We start from the raw sequence: 19,812 nt of genomic DNA on the forward strand, positions 1-19,812 counted from the left end.
AACTAGGAGCTGGTTCTTTGAAAGAATTAATAAAATTGATAAACCCCTGGCCAGACTTCTCAAAAAGAAAAGAGAAAGGACGCAAATAAATAAAATCATGAATGAAAGAGGAGAGATCACAACTAACACCAAAGAAATACAAACTATTATAAGAACATACTATGAGCAACTCTACGCCAACAAATTTGACAATCTGGAAGAAATGGATGCATTCCTAGAAACAAATAAACTACCACAACTGAATCAGGAAGAAATAAAAAGCCTGAAAAGACCCATAACCAGTAAGGAGATTGAAACAGTCATTAAAAATCTCCAAACAAACAAAAGCCCAGGGCCAGATGGCTTCCCGGGGGAATTCTACCAAACATTTAAAGAACTAATTACTATTCTCCTGAAACTGTTCCAAAAAATAGAAATGGAAGGAAAACTTCCAAACTCATTTTATGAGGCTAGCATCACCTTGATCCCAAAACCAGACAAGGATCCCATCAAAAAAGAGAGCTATAGACCAATATCCTTGATGAACACAGATGCGAAAATTCTCACCAAAATACTAGCCAATAGGATTCAACAGTACATTAAAAGGATTATTCACCACGACCAAGTGGGATTTATTCCAGGGCTGCAAGGTTGGTTCAATATCCGCAAATCAGTCAATGTGATACAACACATCAATAAGAGAAAGAACAAGAACCATATGATACTCTCAATAGATGCTAAAAAAGCATTTGACAAAGTACAGCATCCCTTCCTGACCAAAACTCTTCAAAGTGTAGGGATAGAGGGCACATACCTCAATATCATCAAAGCCATCTATTAAAAACCCACTGCAAATATCATTCTCAATGGAGAAAAACTGAAAGCTTTTCCGCTAAGGTCAGGAACACGGCAGGGATGTCCATTATCGCCACTGCTATTCAACATAGTACTAGAGGTCCTAGCCTCAGCAATCAGACAACAAAAGGAAATTAAAGGCATCCAAATCGGCAAAGAAGAAGTCAAATTATCACTCTTCACAGATGATATGATACTATATGTGGAAAACCCAAAAGACTCCACTCCAAAACTGCTAGAACTTGTACAGGAATTCAGTAAAGTGTCAGGATATAAAATCTATGCCCAGAAGTCAGTTGTATTTCTCTACACCAACAACAAGACAGACGAAAGAGAAATTAAGGAGTCCATCCCATTTACAATTGTACCCAAAACCATAAGATACCTAGGAACAAACCTAACCAAAGAGGCACAGAATCTATACTCAAAAAACTATAAAGTACTCATGAAAGAAATTGAGGAAGACACAAAGAAATGGAAAAATGTTCCATGCTCCTGGACTGGAAGAATAAATATTGTGAAAATGTCTATGCTACCTAAAGCAATCTACACATTTAATGCAATTCCTATCAAAGTACCATCCATCTTTTTCAAAGAAATGGAACAAATAATTCTAAAATTTATATGGAACCAGAAAAGACCTCGAATAGCCAAAGGGATATTGAAAAAGAAAGCCAACGTTGGTGGCATCACAATTCCGGACTTCAAGCTCTATTACAAAGCTGTCATCATCAAGACAGCATGGTACTGGCACAAAAACAGACACATAGATCAATGGAACAGAATAGAGAGCCCAGAAATAGACCCTCAACTCTATGGTCAACTCATCTTCGACAAAGCAGGAAAGAATGTCCAATGGAAAAAAGACAGCTTCTTTAATAAATGGTGCTGGGAAAATTGGACAGCCACATGGAGAAAAATGAAATTGGACCATTTCCTTACACCACACATGAAAATAGACTCAAAATGGATGAAGGACCTCAATGTGAGAAAGGAATCCATCAAAATCCTTGAGGAGAACACAGGCAGCAACCTCTTCGACCTCAGCCGCAGCAACATCTTCCTGGGAACATCGCCAAAGGCAAGGGAAGCAAGGGCAAAAATGAATTATTGGGATTTCATCAAGATCAAAAGCTTTTGCACAGCAAAGGAAATAGTTAACAAAATCAAAAGACAACTGACAGAATGGGAGAAGATATTTGCAAACGACATATCAGATAAAGGACTAGTGTCCAAGATCTATAAAGAACTTAGCAAACTCAACACCCAAAGAACAAATAATCCAATCAAGAAATGGGCAGAGGACATGAACAGACATTTCTGCAAAGAAGACATCCAGATGGCCAACAGACACATGAAAAAGTGTTCCATATCACTCGGCATCAGGGAATTACAAATCAAAACCACAATGAGATATCACCTCACACCAGTTGGAATGGCTAAAATCAACAAGTCAGGAAATGACAGATGCTGGCGAGGATGCGAAGAAAGGGGAACCCTCCTATACTGTTGGTGGGAATGCAAGCTGGTGCAACCACTCTGGAAAACAGCATGGAGGTTCCTCAAAATGTTGAAAATAGAACTGCCCTATGACCCAGCAATTGCACTACTGAGTATTTACCCTAAAGATACAAACATAGTGATCCAAAGGGGCACGTGCACCCGAATATTTATAGCAGCAATGTCCACAATAGCCAAACTATGGAAAGAACCTAGATGTCCATCAACAGATGAATGGATCAAGAAGATGTGGTATATATACACAATGGAATACTATGTAGCCATCAAAAGAAAAGAAATCGTGCCATTTGCGACAACATGGATGGAACTAGAGTGTATCATGCTTAGCGAAATAAGTCAAGCAGAGAAAGACAACTATCATATGATCTCCCTGATATGAGGAAGTGGTGATGCAACATGGGGGCTTAAGTGAGTAGAAGAAGAATCAATGAAACAAGATGGGATTGGGAGGGAGACAAACCATAAGTGACTCTTAATCTCACAAAACAGACTGAGGGTTGCTGGGGGGAGGGGAGTTGGGAGAAGGGGGGTGGGGTTATGGACATTGAAGAGGGTATGTGCTTTGGTGAGTGCTGTGAAGTGTGTAAACCTGGTGATTCACAGACCTGTACCCCTGGGGATAAAAATATATGTTTATAAAAAATTAAAAATTAAAAATTAAAAAAAAAATACCCACTGTCACCTGAAAATTGTTAAGCTTTAGGCAAAAAGGGAGCTTCAGAAAGACTCTGAAGAAGACAAAGTTGGCAAGGGTCGTATCATAGAGACTACCCTGTACACACTGGGGAATCAAGAAATAATGCCATTGCATTTGTAGCAAACTAAAGGCTGCTCACTCTTACAGTCCTAAGTGTACCACACATGATGGAGAGAAGGGATTGGCGGGTGGTCAGAGTGAAAAATTAGAAGAAGAAAAAGAATAACTGAAAATTCCCATCAGAGCAGTAGAGGGTCTGGACCAAGAGACAAAGGAACATAGAAACTTGGAAACCTGGAGAAGTGAGAGCAGGAGGAAACTTTCAGGGCTCTCCAGGAACTGGGTAGATGACTGCTGGGCTAAACTGAAAAGATCTGTTTTTTCTTTGTTAGATATTAGCTTCACAGGTATGAATATAATTTGGTTACTTGCAATTTTCAAATCAATCTCCCTAGTTATTTTACCCACACAACGATAGTTATCTTTTCCCTCTATTCTTTCCTCGGAAAGATTCCTTTGCAGGCCCCCATAACGTTCAAGAGGTTTCTAACTCTGATTCTAATCACTGCACATATTGAGAAGTTAATCAACTTGAAACACCAACCATTATTAAATTAAAAATAGAGAACTAAGAAAAAGAAAATGAAATCAAAAGAAATATACCAGAGTTCTCTACTGGGTACCCCTCCAGAAGCACCGCTAATTTTCCAGCAGTAGGTGCTATAGGGGAAGATAGCAGATAGCCAGGGACCCTTCTGTTTGCATGTAGAAAGTGGTGATTCTGGAGAATCTCCAGAAGGTAGCTAGCTGCTCTATGAATATTAGTTGGACAGGAAAAACAAAGGACAATTATCAGTTTTTCTGACTTAAGATGGTAAAAGCCTAGAAATTTTTGAAAATGCATACTAGCACATATACACAAAAACATATATTCATTGACTTCTTATTTCCTTGATGTTTTCCCCAAAACTAGGGGCAGGAGGTGCAAGAATCCATTTTCTACCTTCAGTAATGTTCACAAAACTGGTATCTTCACTCTCATCTACTAAATGCCATGACTCACCCAACAAAATCAGTAGCAGAGTTAACTGGAATCTAGATTTCCAAATGCCTCTGTACCTCCGTGTACCACATACCTCATGGAATGCACTGCTTTCGGGATAAACACTTAAGTGTAAATCCCCTAAGTGGGGAAGTAGGAAGTTAGGTTTGTAAGTGTGACAAACCTAGTGGCTGGGCAAAGGAAGGAAAGCAGGGACAAAGTAACTGAAATGTGGCATTAACATTTGTAATTGTCCCTCTTAAATAGGAGTTTGTGGCAAAAGTGCCCATGTCACAGGGACAGACACAACCCCTGGTCCTCTCCTTAATGGTGGTACAAAGAAACCTCCTGGTACAAAGAAACCTGTTCTCCTGCCCCAGCCACAAAAGTCCAACACACAACAGCAGGTTCCATCAAAGCCTGGCACTTGGTCTGCAAGCTTACCCTGAGTCCAGAGGAAGTGTGAGTAGCTTCCTCTTTCCCCTCCTCCAGCCTGGAATGCTGGAGCCAGCTGCACTATTCACTAGCTCTGAGACCCTGGGCTCAATGACATCCTCTCTTCCTATCAGGTTCCTCATTCCCCAAAGTAGGCACAATGTCAAAATCTCACTCCCAAAGTTGCCCTACAGATCCCTGGGGTTAAGGGATGTGCCTAGCACATTACGAGGCAGTCAGTAAGTAACAGTTTCCCTCCCTTGACCGTCCTTTGTCTATTCTGAAAAGTCATGTTCTTCCAAATCCCAACAAGCTTCAATTGGTAGCCAGATAGCAGCTATACCATGCGAGAAAATAAACAAACTAGAAAAAGACGATGGGTGGGCCACCTGGGTGGCTCAGTGGGCTAAAGCCTCTGCCTTCAGCTCAGGTCATGACTGTAAGCAAAGAGAATCCACCTCAGTCCAAAGACTGAGCCCTGCATCAGGCTCTCTGCTCAGCAGGAAACCTGCTTCCCCTTCTCTCTCTACCTGCCTCTCTGCCTACTTGTGATCTCTGTAAAATAAATAAATAAAATCTTTAAAAAAAAAGAAAGGAAGAAAGAAAGAAAGAAAAAGACGATGGGAAAACTTAGTTTTTCTCTTTTTAGTTTAGCTGAAATAAAAGAAAATACATGAGGACTAGTAGACACAGCAGAGAATGATAAAATATAATTTATGCTTTCTATTCTATTTGGATGAGTTTGTTTAGTGTCTCAGAAAATGTACTAACCCTGGGGAAATTACGAATCACTGCCTTTATAAACTTTTAATGTGAATATTGTAATAGAGACACTGACACATAAACTGACACATAAACCACACTGAAACCTTACCACAACATGCCTCTCCATCCATGCAACTGTCCAGCAGATTCCACAAGTCATTCTAAAACATCTCACACCTAACTCCCCCCCTTCAACCTCCAGCTCAAGGACGGAAGTCAAGAGTACATTTTACTGCAAGGTATTGGTGTATTTTAAGTATGAGACACGAAATGGACATTCCAAAAAGCAATTTTCTCCCTCAATCAGCTTTTTCTTCTACCACACAATGATGGTGTCCTCTAATACTTTCTTTTATAAAATGTTATTAATCTATTGGTCTCAGTCAGTAGAAAAAGCTAAAAAGCATCAATTATGGAAGCTCTGCATGAAGTAGGCTTTCTGAAATGCTCCACTTTATCCCTCACACACTGTCCACCAAAAAAGAACTAAAGTAACTACTGAAATAGGCTAATGACTGTAAGCAAAGAGAATCCACCTTATTAATCTCTTTAAGTATTCATTATCCTTAAACCATATCTAAAAACAAGATACCAAGAAAAAAAACAGGTACAAAAATCTAAAAAATAACAACATGAAGCTTTAAACTTGCATAACACTACTCCATCTCTCAAGTTGTCATGTACTTCAAAAACAAGGCCATAACACACACAGGTCTAAGCCTTAAAACCACAGTGACAATGATCATCAAAATAACTCAGAGTAAGAACTGGAGTGCCTGGGTGGCTCAGTGGGTGAAGCCTCTGCCTTTGGCTCAGGTCATGATCTCAGGGCCCTGGGATGGAGCCCCACATCAGACTCTCTGCTCAGCAGGGAGCCTGCTTTCCCCCTCTCTCTGCCTACTTGTGATCTCTGTCAAATAAATAAATAAAATCTTTTTTAAAAAATTATTTTAAAAAAAGGATTAATATGAGGTGGGTTGAAGAAAAGACAAAATTAAGAATTAAAAGCCTCACCCCAAAGGGAAGTAAGATTCTTTTAAGATTAAATTGTTAAAGTTCATAGGTCAGACAGAAATCAGACACAAGAGTATCTACACTGTGATTCCATTTATATTACATGGCGAACGGGCAAAAATAACCTAGGGACAGAAACAGAAAGATAAGTGGAAGCCTGAGGCTGGGGGTAGGGAATGGACAGCAAGAGAGCACAAGAGAATCTGTGGGTCATGGAAATGTACTAAAGCAGGACTGTGGTGATTGGTAACACCATGTGTGAATTTGCTTCAACACATCAAACTGCTCATTTAAAACAGGCCCACTGGGGCGCCTGGGTGGCTCAGTGGGTTAAGCCGCTGCCTTCGGCTCAGGTCATGATCTCAGGGTCCTGGGATCGAGTCCCGCATCGGGCTCTCTGCTCAGCAGGGAGCCTGCTTCCTCCTCTCTCTCTGCCTGCCTCTCTGCCTACTTGTGATCTCTCTCTGTCAAATAAATAAATAAAATCTTTAAAAAAATAAATAAATAAAAAAATTTAAAAAAAAAAAAATAAATAAAACAGGCCCACTGTCCCGCATTGAAATCAAAGCTGAAAAACAAGTACTGCCCAGACAACATCCACATGCATGCGGCCTCCTTTCTTTCTAAGCATTACAGAAGCAGCCTACACATACCTGAGGCTGTGCCACAGCACGGCGGTACCCACCACGCTGAAGAAAAGATGCTGGCGATCACGTCAGGTGGAAAGAGCGTCACATTTCTCTGAATCTGAAGTAAATTTAACACTAGGGCAAGAAATACTCCAATAAAAAATAGTACCACTCCACGAATCATCAAGTTCACACTCCTACTAGTGACAGATGAAATGTAGGGGCCGCGCTTTTTGGGCCCAGGTGATTCTGTCTCTCCTTCTGCCATGGTTTCATCAGTTCAGTAAACCAGCAAGGTGGGGAGAAAAAGGCTTCCCAGCTGAAAAGCCAACTGTCTGTGAATCAGTGCAGAATGGTGTTTCAACAGTTACAGCATCTTATCCTAAAAGAGGACCTACCAGAAATCCTGCAAGAGATAAGAAGAAAAGAAATCAATGTTTATCTAATAAATGATCATACAATTTTTCTGATTTCAATACTAATTAATTTCAAAGTACAAATAATGAAATGACAAGCTTACGTATTTATTTAAATTAGTATTTATTGAATAAGAAGTGGTTTAAAAAGCATTCTTATAGGCATGGTATAATAAAAAGTGTTATAGTTATATATACTAAGACAGAATGAGTGACCTGCGAAGCTCAAAGGTTAGAATAATAATAAAAACAGCTTGTTCTGCTTCAGAGAAATGCAGAACAGGTTATCTGTGATAGTTATGCCAGAATCTGGAAGATTAAAATCCAAGTTTCTATTTCTTCTACCTAAATCTCCAACCCAGAACAGATGGGCCTGCAGATTTTAAAATCTTTATGCTTTATAAAAAAAAAAAAATAAATGAATTTATACAGAAAATCAACATATTCTAACGAAAATTCTGTACTGCTCACAATAAAATGTGACTTGCTCATAAGGATGACCCTCCATAGAGGAACGCACTGTTTTCATGTTTACAGGCTGTATATTTGATTTTTGCACAAAAGCATCTTAGAAAACACAGACTGCCGCCCACTTACCTATACATAAACCAAGCACAGAAAGCAGACCTTCTCTCTGCAGGGCCACAGCTGTGTCCCACCCCTGCCTGGACCCAGCAGCCCTCTGTTGCAACCACAAAGCTACTGTGGAGGAGTTGCACTAGGAAGCAGAAGAAAGGAAGCTAAGAAAATAGAGAGTAACCTCATGCTCAGACTGTAAGGAGTTTTGGCCACATGGCTCCTAAAAGCCAGGGAAAGTGGTCTCTTGTGTGCATCTGGTTAAGACAAAGAACATCTGATGCTTTCTGTGAACACAAGACCCATGTGTAAACTGAGGGTTGGGGAGAGGGGTGCTGACTTTAGAAATAATCTGTATGAAAATGAGAACATTTGCGAGTACTAGTAAGCCATGTCACAGCCAATCAGTTCCATGTGCTAAACACAGACAACAGACTGGGTTTTTTGTTTGTTTTGTTTTGTTCTGTTTTACTGAACCTCTGTCACATCCAAAGCTCTGTGCCCAACACTCACAGTGGGATGTCTGTCCTCAAGCTAGTCCTCACAAACCTACCTTAGTCTACAGCATGACTGAGCTCTACAGCTTAGAGGACTACAGAAAACAGTACATCTTATGGCTGATTCATGGACAAATACATTCTACACACCAACTGAAAACGTCTAGAACCCATCTCTTCCTGATCTGGTCCTGCAGACTCTTCCTTGCTGTGCAATCCAGCAAATAAGCATGCCAGGTGTTCAGCTGCTACAGAACTTTTCATCATCACCATAATCATGACTATTGATACAGCTCCCTGGACATACAGTTAGCCCTAATCTTCAAAATCATCCAAAGGTAAGTATTATCATCCTCATTTTACAAATGAAATTAAAGTCAAAGAGATTTAGCAACTTGCTTATCATCACATGACACATAGTAACAGTACTGGAATCTTACCTTAGGTCTGAGTCCAAAACCCACCTCTTCCCTCTAAACCTGAGTCCTATTCCGGCCTAACTCCTCAGACCTCTTCTTTGGCACATGGATTTGTGGAAGGGGATTTGGTTACTGAAAAGATGGCAGACATGGAAAATCTAACTCAACTGTAATATATCCTCAGTGTAAGTAGGCAACCATATAATATCACAGAGATCATGACAGTAAATGCAAAAATGCTTTAAAATTTTCCTCAAAATTACTAGATCAAGGTGTGAAAAGGTATTTTAAAGAAAAAAAAATCATATGGCCAATTTACAGACTCGTATGCCACCATACTGCCTAAGACCCTTCACTTCCCAGATGTCCAGTAGACACAGCAAGGTGCCCCAACTTCTGCTCTTAAAATGGCTACTCGAGAACAAAAAGTATACATACATTTTAAGTAGCCCCAATTCCTCTAGTAAATCCTTCTTTTATGTCTGTGATTTTTTTCCAAGCGGGAATTAATGGCAAAGGATATGGTGTGTTGAAATTATGTTTCTGTAAGAGCTTAATAACTTCAACTTAAAAAGCTTTTTCCAGTTGTGCCAGGCCCCAGCTCACAATCACCAGTGTTTGTCAGAGGGCAATGGCATTTTTGGCAGGACAATTCCTTGCTGAGTGAAACTGCCCTAGGCATTGCAAAATACTTAACGTCCCTGACTCGTGCCCACTGAATGCCAGTGTGTGCCCCCTCACCCATCTGAGACAACCAAAAATGTTTCTACAATATTTCCAAACACCACCAGATTAGCAATGTCCTCCCACTCAGGGCCACAGATTGCCACAGACTATTTCCTCAAGCTAGAGACTTTCTAAGTTGTTTGTTTATGTTATTCTACAATAGCTCTTTATTCAACCTTTCCTAGCAGTGCTTGTTTATAGATTCCTACTTCACCCCAAAAGTTTTCTTTAAAAGTAACAAAATGTTGTTTTGGTGACTGTTTATTTGAATGAGTTCTCTTTTTAAAGATAATATTTTAAAAATCCAAAAAGCTGACTTTTATGACTATGTAATAATATAATAGCATATAATTACTAGAGACAAAAATAAAAGAATGCTTTAGAATTACAGTATCCTAAAATTTAAGAAAGAAAAGAGAACTGAGAGATCATCTGTTCCAGGGGGACTTGAGCCTGATGCAAAACAAAACAAAAAAGTTGTATATATATGCACTTTCCTGGACAGTTGCACAGTTTATACCAAGTACTTACAAAGTCCATAATCCAAAAGAAGTTAACCAGTGATCTAACAGTTTTATCATTTTACTAGATAAGAAATTCCACAAGACCACTCACTCCCTACTCCCACATCCCTACTATGCAACAACAGTTCAGTTCCTTAAAAAAGCATGCTGTTGAATCGAGTCAAGATGGCGGAGAAGTAGCAAGCTGAGACTGCTTCAGCTAGCCGGAGATCAGCTAGATAGCTTATCTAAAGATTGCAAACACCTGAAAATCCATCGGCAGATCGAAGAGAAGAAGAACAGCAATTCTGGAAACAGAAAAACAACCACTTTCTGAAAGGTAGGACTGGCGGAGAAGTGAATCCAAAGCGACGGGAAGATAGACCCCGGGGGGAGGGGCCGGCTCCCGGCAAGCAGCGGAGCAACCGCGCACAAAATCAGGACTTTTAAAAGTCTGTTCCGCTGAGGGACATCGCTCCAGAGGCTAAACCGGGGCGAAGCCCACGCGGGGTCAGCGTGGCCTCAGGTCCCGCAGGGTCACAGAAGGATCGGGGGTGTCTGAGTGTCGCAGAGCTTGCGGGTATTGGAACGGGAAAGCCGGCTACAGAGACAGAGCCGACAGTAAGCTCGCAGCTCGGTGTTACCTTGAACCGGTCGCAAGCTCGGTGAGCTCGGAGCGCGGCCGGAGGTCAGGCAGACGGGAGTAACTGGGCGCGGTTCTCTGAGGGCGCACTGAGGAGTGGGGCCCTGGGCTCTCGGCTCCTCCGGGCCGGAGACCAGGAGGCCGCCATTTGTATTCCCGTCCTCTGGAACTCTACGGAAAGCGCTCAGGGAACAAAAGCTCCTGAAAGCAAACCCGAGCGGATTACTCACCCCGGCCCCGGGTAAGGGCGGTGTAATTCCACCTGGGGCAAAGACACTTGAGAATCACTACAACAGGCCCCTCCCCCAGAAGATCAACAAGAAATCCAGCCGAGACCAAGTTCACCTACCAAGAAGTGCGGTTTCAATACCAAGGAGAGCAGCAGAATTCCAGAGGAGGAGAAAGCCAAGCACGGAACTCATGGCTTTTTTCCTGTGATTTTTTTTAGTCTTGCAGTTAATTTAATTTTTTCTTTTTCATTTTTTTTTTTCTCGCCTTCGGGTAAAATTTTTTTTTAACTGTTACCTTTTTCTTTTTCTTTTTTAACGATTTTTTACTAGTTTATCTAATATATATATATATTTTTTTACATTTTTCTTAGGTGTTTTCTTTTTTTAAAAATTCTTTTCTTTTCTTTTCTTTTCTTTTTCTTTTTTTTTTTTTTTTTTTTCTTTCTTCCTTTTTGAACCTCTTTTTATCCCCTTTCTCCCCACTCACGATTTTGGATCTCTTCTAATTTGGTTAAAGCATATTTTCCGGGGGTTGTTGCCACCCTTTTAGTATTTTACTTGCCACTTCATTTACTCTTATCTGGACAAAATGACAAGACGTAAAAATTCAACACAAAAAAAAGAACAAGAGGCAGTACCGAAGGCTAGGGACCTAATCAATACAGACATCGGTAATATGTCAGATCTAGAGTTCAGAATGACAATTCTCAAGGTTCTAGCTGGGCTCGAAAAAGGCATGGAAGATATTAGAGAAACCCCCTCTCGAGAGATATAAAAGCCCTTTCTGGAGAAATAAAAGAACTAAAATCTAACCAAGGTGAAATCAAAAAAAGCTATTAATGAGGTGCAATCAAAAATGGAGGCTCTAACTGCTAGGATAAATGAGGCAGAAGAAAGAATTAGTGATATAGAAGACCAAATGACAGAGAATAAAGAAGCTGAGCAAAAGAGGGACAAACAGCTACTGGACCACGAGGGGAGAATTCGAGAGATAAGTGACACCATAAAGACGAAACAACATTAGAATAATTGGGATTCCAGAAGAAGAAGAAAGTGAGAGGGGAGCAGAAGGTATACTGGAGAGAATTATTGGGGAGAATTTCCCCAATATGGCAAAGGGAACGAGCATCAAAATTCAGGAAGTTCAGAGAATGCCCCTCAAAATCAATAAGAATAGGCCCACACCCCGTCACCTAATAGTAAAATTTACAAGTCTCAATGACAAAGAGAAAATCCTGAAAGCAGCCCGGGAAAAGAAGTCTGTAACATACAATGGTAAAAATATTAGATTGGCAGCTGACTTATCCACAGAGACCTGGCAGGCCAGAAAGAGCTGGCATGATATTTTCAGAGCACTAAATGAGAAAAACATGCAGCCAAGAATACTATATCCAGCTAGGCTATCATTGAAAATAGAAGGAGAGATTAAAAGCTTCCAGGACAAACAACAACTGAAAGAATTTGCAAATACCAAACCAGCTCTACAGGAAATATTGAAAGGGGTCCTCTAAGCAAAGAGAGAGCCTACAAGTGGTAGATCAGAAAGGAACAGAGACCATATACAGTAACAGTCACCTTACAGGCAATACAATGGCACTAAATTCATATCTCTCAATAGTTACCCTGAATGTGAATGGGCTAAATGCCCCTGTCAAAAGACACAGGGTATCAGAATGGATAAAAAAACAAAACCCATCTATATGTTGCCTCCAAGAAACACATTTTAAGCCCGAAGACACCTCCAGATTTAAAGTGAGGGGGTGGAAAAGAAATTTACCATGCTAATGGACATCAGAAGAAAGCAGGAGTGGCAATCCTTATATCAGATCAATTAGATTTTAAGCCAAAGACTATAATAAGAGATGAGGAAGGACACTATATCATACTCAAAGGGTCTGTCCAACAAGAAGATTTAACAATTTTAAATATCTATGCCCCCAATATGGGAGCAGCCAACTATATAAACCAATTAATAACAAAAATCAAAGAAACACATCAACAAAAATACAATAATAGTAGGGGACTTTAATACTCCCCTCACTGAAATGGACAGGTCATCCAAGCAAAAGATCAGCAAGGAAATAAAGGCCTTAAATGACACACTGGACCAGATGGACATCACAGATATATTCAGAATATTTCATCCCAAAGCAACAGAATACACATTCTTCTCTAGTGCACATGGAACATTCTCCAGAATAGATCACATCCTCGGTCCTAAATCAGGACTCAACCGGTATCAAAAGATTGGAATCATTCCCTGCATATTTTCAGACCACAATGCTCTAAAGCTAGAACTCAACCACAAAAGGAAGTTTGGAAAGAACCCAAATACATGGAGACTAAACAGTATCCTTCTAAAGAATGAATGGGTCAACCGGGAAATTAAAGAAGAATTGAAAAAAATCATGGAAACAAATGATAATGAAAATACAACGGTTTCAAAATCTGTGGGACACAACAAAGGCAGTCCTGAGAGGAAAATATATAGCGGTACAAGCCTTTCTCAAGAAACAAGAAAGGTCTCAGGTACACAACCTAACCCTACACCTAAAGGAGCTGGAGAAAGAACAAGAAAGAAACCCTAAGCCCAGCAGGAGAAGAGAAATCATAAAGATCAGAGCAGAAATCAATGAAATAGAAACCAAAAAAACAATAGAACAAATCAACGAAACTAGGAGCTGGTTCTTTGAAAGAATTAATAAAATTGATAAACCCCTGGCCCGACTTATCAAAAAGAAAAGAGAAAGGACCCAAATAAATAAAATCATGAATGAAAGAGGAGACATCACAACGAACACCAAAGAAATACAAACTATTATAAGAACATACTATGAGCAACTCTACGGCAATAAATTTGACAATCTGGAAGAAATGGATGCATTCCTAGAAACATATAAACTACCACAACTGAACCAGGAAGAAATAGAAAGCCTGAACAGACCCATAACCAGTAAGGAGATTGAAACAGTCATTAAAAATCTCCAAACAAACAAAAGCCCAGGGCCAGACGGCTTCCCGGGGGAATTCTACCAAACATTTAAAGAAGAACTAATTCCTATTCTCCTGAAACTGTTCCAAAAAATAGAAATGGAAGGAAAACTTCCAAACTCATTTTATGAGGCCAGCATCACCTTGATCCCAAAACCAGACAAGGATCCCACCAAAAAAGAGAGCTATAGACCGATATCTTTGATGAACACAGATGCGAAAATACTCAACAAAATACTAGCCAATAGGATTCAACAGTACATTAAAAAGATTATTCACCACGACCAAGTGGGATTTATTCCAGGGCTGCAAGGTTGGTTCAACATCCGCAAATCAGTCAATGTGATACAACACATCAATAAAAGAAAGAACAAGAACCATATGATACTCTCAATAGATGCTGAAAAAGCATTTGACAAAGTACAGCATCCCTTCCTGATCAAAACTCTTCAAAGTGTAGGGATAGAGGGCACATACCTCAATATCATCAAAGCCATCTATGAAAAACCCACCGCAAATATCATTCTCAATGGAGAAAAACTGAAAGCTTTTCCGCTAAGGTCAGGAACACGGCAGGGATGTCCATTATCACCACTGCTATTCAACATAGTACTAGAGGTCCTAGCCTCAGCAATCAGACAACAAAAGGAAATTAAAGGCATCCAAATCGGCAAAGAAGAAGTCAAATTATCACTCTTCGCAGATGATATGATACTATATGTGGAAAACCCAAAAGACTCCACTCCAAAACTGCTAGAACTTATACAGGAATTCAGTAAAGTGTCAGGATATAAAATCAATGCACAGAAATCAGTTGCATTTCTCTACACCAACAGCAAGACAGAAGAAAGAGATATTAAGGAGTCAATCCCATTTACAATTGCATCCAAAACCATAAGATACCTAGGAATAAACCTAACCAAAGAGACACAGAATCTATACTCAGAAAACTATAAAGCACTCATGAAAGAAATTGAGGAAGACACAAAGAAATGGAAAAATGTTCCATGCTCTTGGATTGGAAGAATAAATATTGTGAAAATGTCTATGCTACCTAAAGCAATCTACACATTTAATGCAATTCCTATCAAAGTACCATCCATCTTTTTCAAAGAAATGGAACAAATAATTCTCAAATTTATATGGAACCAGAAAAGACCTCGAATAGCCAAAGGGATATTGAAAAAGAAAGCCAACGTTGGTGGCATCACAATTCCGGACTTCAAGCTCTATTACAAAGCTGTCATCATCAAGACAGCATGGTACTGGCACAAAAACAGACACATAGATCAATGGAACAGAATAGAGAGCCCAGAAATAGACCCTCAAATCTATGGTCAACTAATCTTCGACAAAGCAGGAAAGAATGTCCAATGGAAAAAAGACAGCCTCTTCAATAAATGGTGCTGGGAAAATTGGACAGCCACATGCAGAAAAATGAAATTGGACCATTTCCTTACACCACACACAAAAATAGACTCAAAATGGATGAAGGACCTCAATGTACGAAAGGAATCCATCAAAATCCTTGAGGAGAACATGGGCAGCAACCTCTTCGACCTCTGCCGCAGCAACATCTTCCTAGGAACAACGCAAAAGGCAAGGGAAGCAAGGGAAAAAATGAACTATTGGGATTTCATCAAGATCAAAAGCTTTTGCACAGCAAAGGAAACAGTTAACAAAATCAAAAGACAACTGACAGAATGGGAGAAGATATTTGCAAACGACATATCAGATAAAGGACTAGTGTCCAGAATCTATAAAGAACTTAGCAAACTCAACACCCAAAGAACAAATAATCCAATCAAGAAATGGGCAGAAGACATGAACAGACATTTCTGCAAAGAAGACATCCAGATGGCGAACAGACACATGAAAAAGTGCTCCATATCACTCGGCATCAGGGAAATACAAATCAAAACCACAATGAGATATCACCTCACACCAGTCAGAATGGCTAAAATCAACAAGTCAGGAAATGACAGATGCTGGCGAGGATGCGGAGAAAGGGGAACCCTCCTACACTGTTGGTGGGAATGCAAGCTGGTGCAGCCACTCTGGAAAACAGCATGGAGGTTCCTCAAAATGTTGAAAATAGAACTGCCCTATGACCCAGCAATTGCACTATTGGGTATTTACCCTAAAGATACAAATGTAGTGGTCCAAAGGGACACATGCACCCGAATGTTTATAGCAGCAATGTCCACAATAGCCAAACTATGGAAAGAACCTAGATGTCCATCAACAGATGAATGGATCAAGAAGATGTGGTATATATACACAATGGAATACTATGCAGCCATCAAAAGAAATGAAATCTTGCCATTTGCAACAACATGGATGGAACTAGAGCGTATCATGCTTAGCGAAATAAGTCAAGCAGAGAAAGACAACTATCATATGATCTCCCTGATATGAGGAAGTGGTGATGCAACATGGAGGCTTAAGTGGGTAGAAGAAGAATAAATGAAACAAGATGGGATTGGGAGGGAGACAAACCATAAGTGACTCTTGATCTCACAAAACAAACTGAGGTTGCCGGGGGGACGGGGTTTGGGAGAGGGGGGTGGGATTATGGACATTGGGGAGGGTATGTGATTTGGTGAGTGCTGTGAAGTGTGTAAGCCTGGTGATTCACAGACCTGTACCCCAGGGGATAAAAATATATGTTTATAAAAAAATAAAAAAAAAAAAAAAAAAAAAAAAAAAAAAAAAAAAAAAAAAAGCATGCTGTTTATAGTAACAGAACAGGGAAGTAGGTTATTTAAATGAAAGCTTTTGGGATTAAGTATGCCCTTAATCTGTTTATTGTAAAGTTTGGTTTTCTGATTAAGTATTGATTTTTTTTTCTTAAAATAAAATGTACCTATACCTTTAAACATTATTCTTATATCAATGATAAATTTGATTCTTCTCCAAAATTAAAAAAAATCTGTATTTGAAAAATTTAGATTATTCAAGAAATAATTTGTTGATTAGGGAAAAAATCTTTGGTATAAAGATATTATTTAGAGAGAACAATACCTCAACAGACCTTCAATGATAATCCTGGTAGGGAGGTAAGTGTTTTTTCCCCATTTTTACAAAACAGAGTAAGTTAAGTAACTTCCTGAAATGATAACACTGTTATCAGGTAGCACCAGGACTGGCATTCTCCCCCACATCCCCAACACTCTGGTTCCTTCTAGAGTTCCTTCACATTTCATCACACTGTCCCAACTACAAACACCATCCAAAAACAATTCACGAATCACACAAGTGGCAACTTTTAAGTCATACTGATCAACTAATGTTAATACAAAAATAATGGTTTTGTTTTTTTTTCAAAAACTGACAAAGAAAAATCTCCCACTGTATATAAGAAATCCTTATTCTTCCTTGAGCTCTGACCTGTAACTTCTATAAAGTACATTACTAAACAAAGAGAAAAATAGTTTAGACAGGTCTATAACAAATCATCAAAAATGAAAAAATACTAGGCCAGCTATAGGACCGCCTGTTAATGGGTGATATTATTCCTTTAAAAAAAAAAAAAAGTGGTAAGTGATTCCAGACTATTGGAATGAAAATCAAAGTTCATGTCTTCCACTGAAACAACTTTTAGGCAACAGGCATTTGAAAACAAACAAAAAATTTTCTATAACCTTAAGAACCGGTTGTATTTGATCAATTCCAACACCCTCTCAAATCACACAAGATCATTCATCCTCCAAAGATTAACAGTCACAGAAGTATATTTCCTTCCTTATAGAACCCTATCTCTTCAGGTGTTTAGGTCAGATAGGCTATAAATAATAAAACTAAATTACTACCTCACATCTTTCATTAGATGCTCTCTTAATTATAATGGTATTCTCAAAACAGAATAAGCATAAACATTAGGAAAAACACATCAATGAAAAATAGCACACAAATGTGAATCATAGACTTTGCACACTAAAACTTCTAGAAAGACAAATATGTTTGTCTTGAAGACAATGACATTTATCTTTCCTTTCTACATTAAAACCCAAGCACAGAAACCATTAAACAAGAAGCATTTACATCCCATTACTACTTTTAAATGTCAAACCTCATTCACTAAAAAGGTTACTCTATCATTTGAATAGTTTTTTGATAACAATGAAAATATGTCTCTAAACTGCATTTTCTCCTTTCCTTTGAAGCGGACCATTCGAAAAAGCAACAGTTGTCAGTTTATAAAAAATCAACCTCTTTCCCAAATGTACATGATTCACTGCATGGTCACTTTGTATCAGATATGTACTTACAACTACAACAAATCACACTAGTCAACATAATGTGCAGTGAAAGAATGAAAATGGAAAACAGGCTAATATATTTTTCCCTGGAGACCCTATTAGTTAGGCATCCCTTCATTTTCACTCAGTGGTAGGCAACCAGGGATAAGCCCCAAAGTTGGAAAACACAATCTAGCCACTGTTTGGCTGCCTTCCCCTGCAATCCTCTGTTCCATTGCAATACTGGTATGGGCCAGCTCCAGTGGCCCACGACTCAAGTCTACCCATTCCTTCTTAAAGCTCTCCTCATTAATCCTACAAAACAGGAAGCCCTTCATGACATATTTTCCATATTTTCCTAGACTATCAAGCTTATCCCATACTTTTAAAACTTTTTTCCAACACTAACAGGGCATGGGTTATGATCACTTGTTTTAGCACACTTCCCCCACTCCCCATTCCAGTCCCCTATTATCCACACCGCTTTGCTTTTCCAAATTTCCAATCCCCACTGAGCAACCCCCAAATCCCAGTAACTATCACCAACTGACTTCTAGGTCCCGGCAAGTGTTCCCTTTGGACTGACCCACACACCTACTCCAAAGGTGTCCAATTCCAATCCAAATGCCAAAGTCCCACTCCTCAACCTAATAATCAACATACCTTTTTGTGGATTCCAAACTTACTACAAAAGCTACGCTTTTGGATCCATCCACCTCCCCAACCTGAGTCTCCCTGGCTACAAGCCTCCCAAATCCTGACAGCTCTATGGTTGACAGCTCGCCGACCTCCAGCTTCATCAGATCTCCAGGGTCGCCCTTCCCGCCGTCCTCCAGTCTTCTTTCCGCTCGGACACTCTTCCACTGTCCGGGGAGACTCGGCCTCTCCTATGACCTCCGCCCGACCCCGCTGTCCGCCTCCGGACCTCGCCGACCCTTCACCAGGTAAGCGGGAGCCCTTGCCCTTCAGGCCCCATCTGTGGTCCTGGCTACCCGCTGCCAGCAGGGTTCCTAGCCTGCAAAAACACAAGCGGCTCCTCTTCCCGAAGGCCATCCCCCTCTTCAGGCCTCTTCCCTCAGCACCATAGCTCCCGAGCTTCGCAGGGGGACCCCCAACTCACCCCCGCCTCCGCCATCTTCTGGGACCTGCTCCCGCCCCCCTCCAGCTCTTCCTCCTCCCCTCCCACAACTCCGCCGAAGCCCCACTGCGCCTGTGCAGTCCACGAGGAGGCGCTCTGACGATCGGGGCAGAGGAACTTCCGGTTAGTACCAGCGCTTCGTTGTTGAGCCTGCGAGACGGGGCAAAGGAGCTTCCGGTTTGCCCGAAATCAGCTCCTGCTTGTAGGCGTGGACTGTTTTGAGAGTGGGAGGTGGTTAGGTCAGCTGTTGTTTGCTGACCAGGCAATCTTGGGTTGTGACGAGTATCCAGGCCCAGTGGGCGGTGTGAGAGAATCGCGCACTGACACACGCACACTCTCTGGGAGGCGTGACGCTCAGCGTGTGCCTCTGCTCCAGGAGGAATTGGCTCTGGACCACAGGCCGCCCAGATCCCCCGCCAGGGACGCTGACTCTCAGTATCTGTGCTTTCGCTGGGCTTTACTCTTTACGTTTTCACGTCCTGTACTAAATCCTAA

The 19,812-nt window shown here is 40.4% G+C and overlaps 1 protein-coding gene across 5 annotated transcripts in view; it reads right to left on the reverse strand.

The window, feature by feature from the left end:
- The window catches only part of INSIG2 (insulin induced gene 2), a 32,759-nt gene extending 13,375 nt beyond the window's left edge, over window positions 1-19,384 (reverse strand). Inside the window, exons 1-3 of one of the 5 annotated variants that reach the window (XM_013060090.2) lie at window positions 19,300-19,366; window positions 7,336-7,343; window positions 6,962-7,072 (exon numbers count right to left, since the gene is read on the reverse strand). Coding sequence is in view for 3 of the 5 variants with exons in the window: in XM_004759748.3 (XP_004759805.2) it covers window positions 6,962-7,205 (244 nt within the window). In the remaining 2 variants the exon portion in view is untranslated. The other 4 variants (XM_004759748.3, XM_013060089.2, XM_045066484.1 and 1 more) reach the window with 4 other exon arrangements.
- Between the last annotated feature and the right edge of the window lie 428 nt (window positions 19,385-19,812).

This window comes from Mustela putorius, unplaced genomic scaffold (genome assembly GCF_011764305.1).
Source record: "Mustela putorius furo isolate JIRA1106 unplaced genomic scaffold, ASM1176430v1.1 tig00003867_pilon_pilon_pilon, whole genome shotgun sequence".
Classification (NCBI taxonomy): Eukaryota; Metazoa; Chordata; class Mammalia; order Carnivora; family Mustelidae; genus Mustela; species Mustela putorius.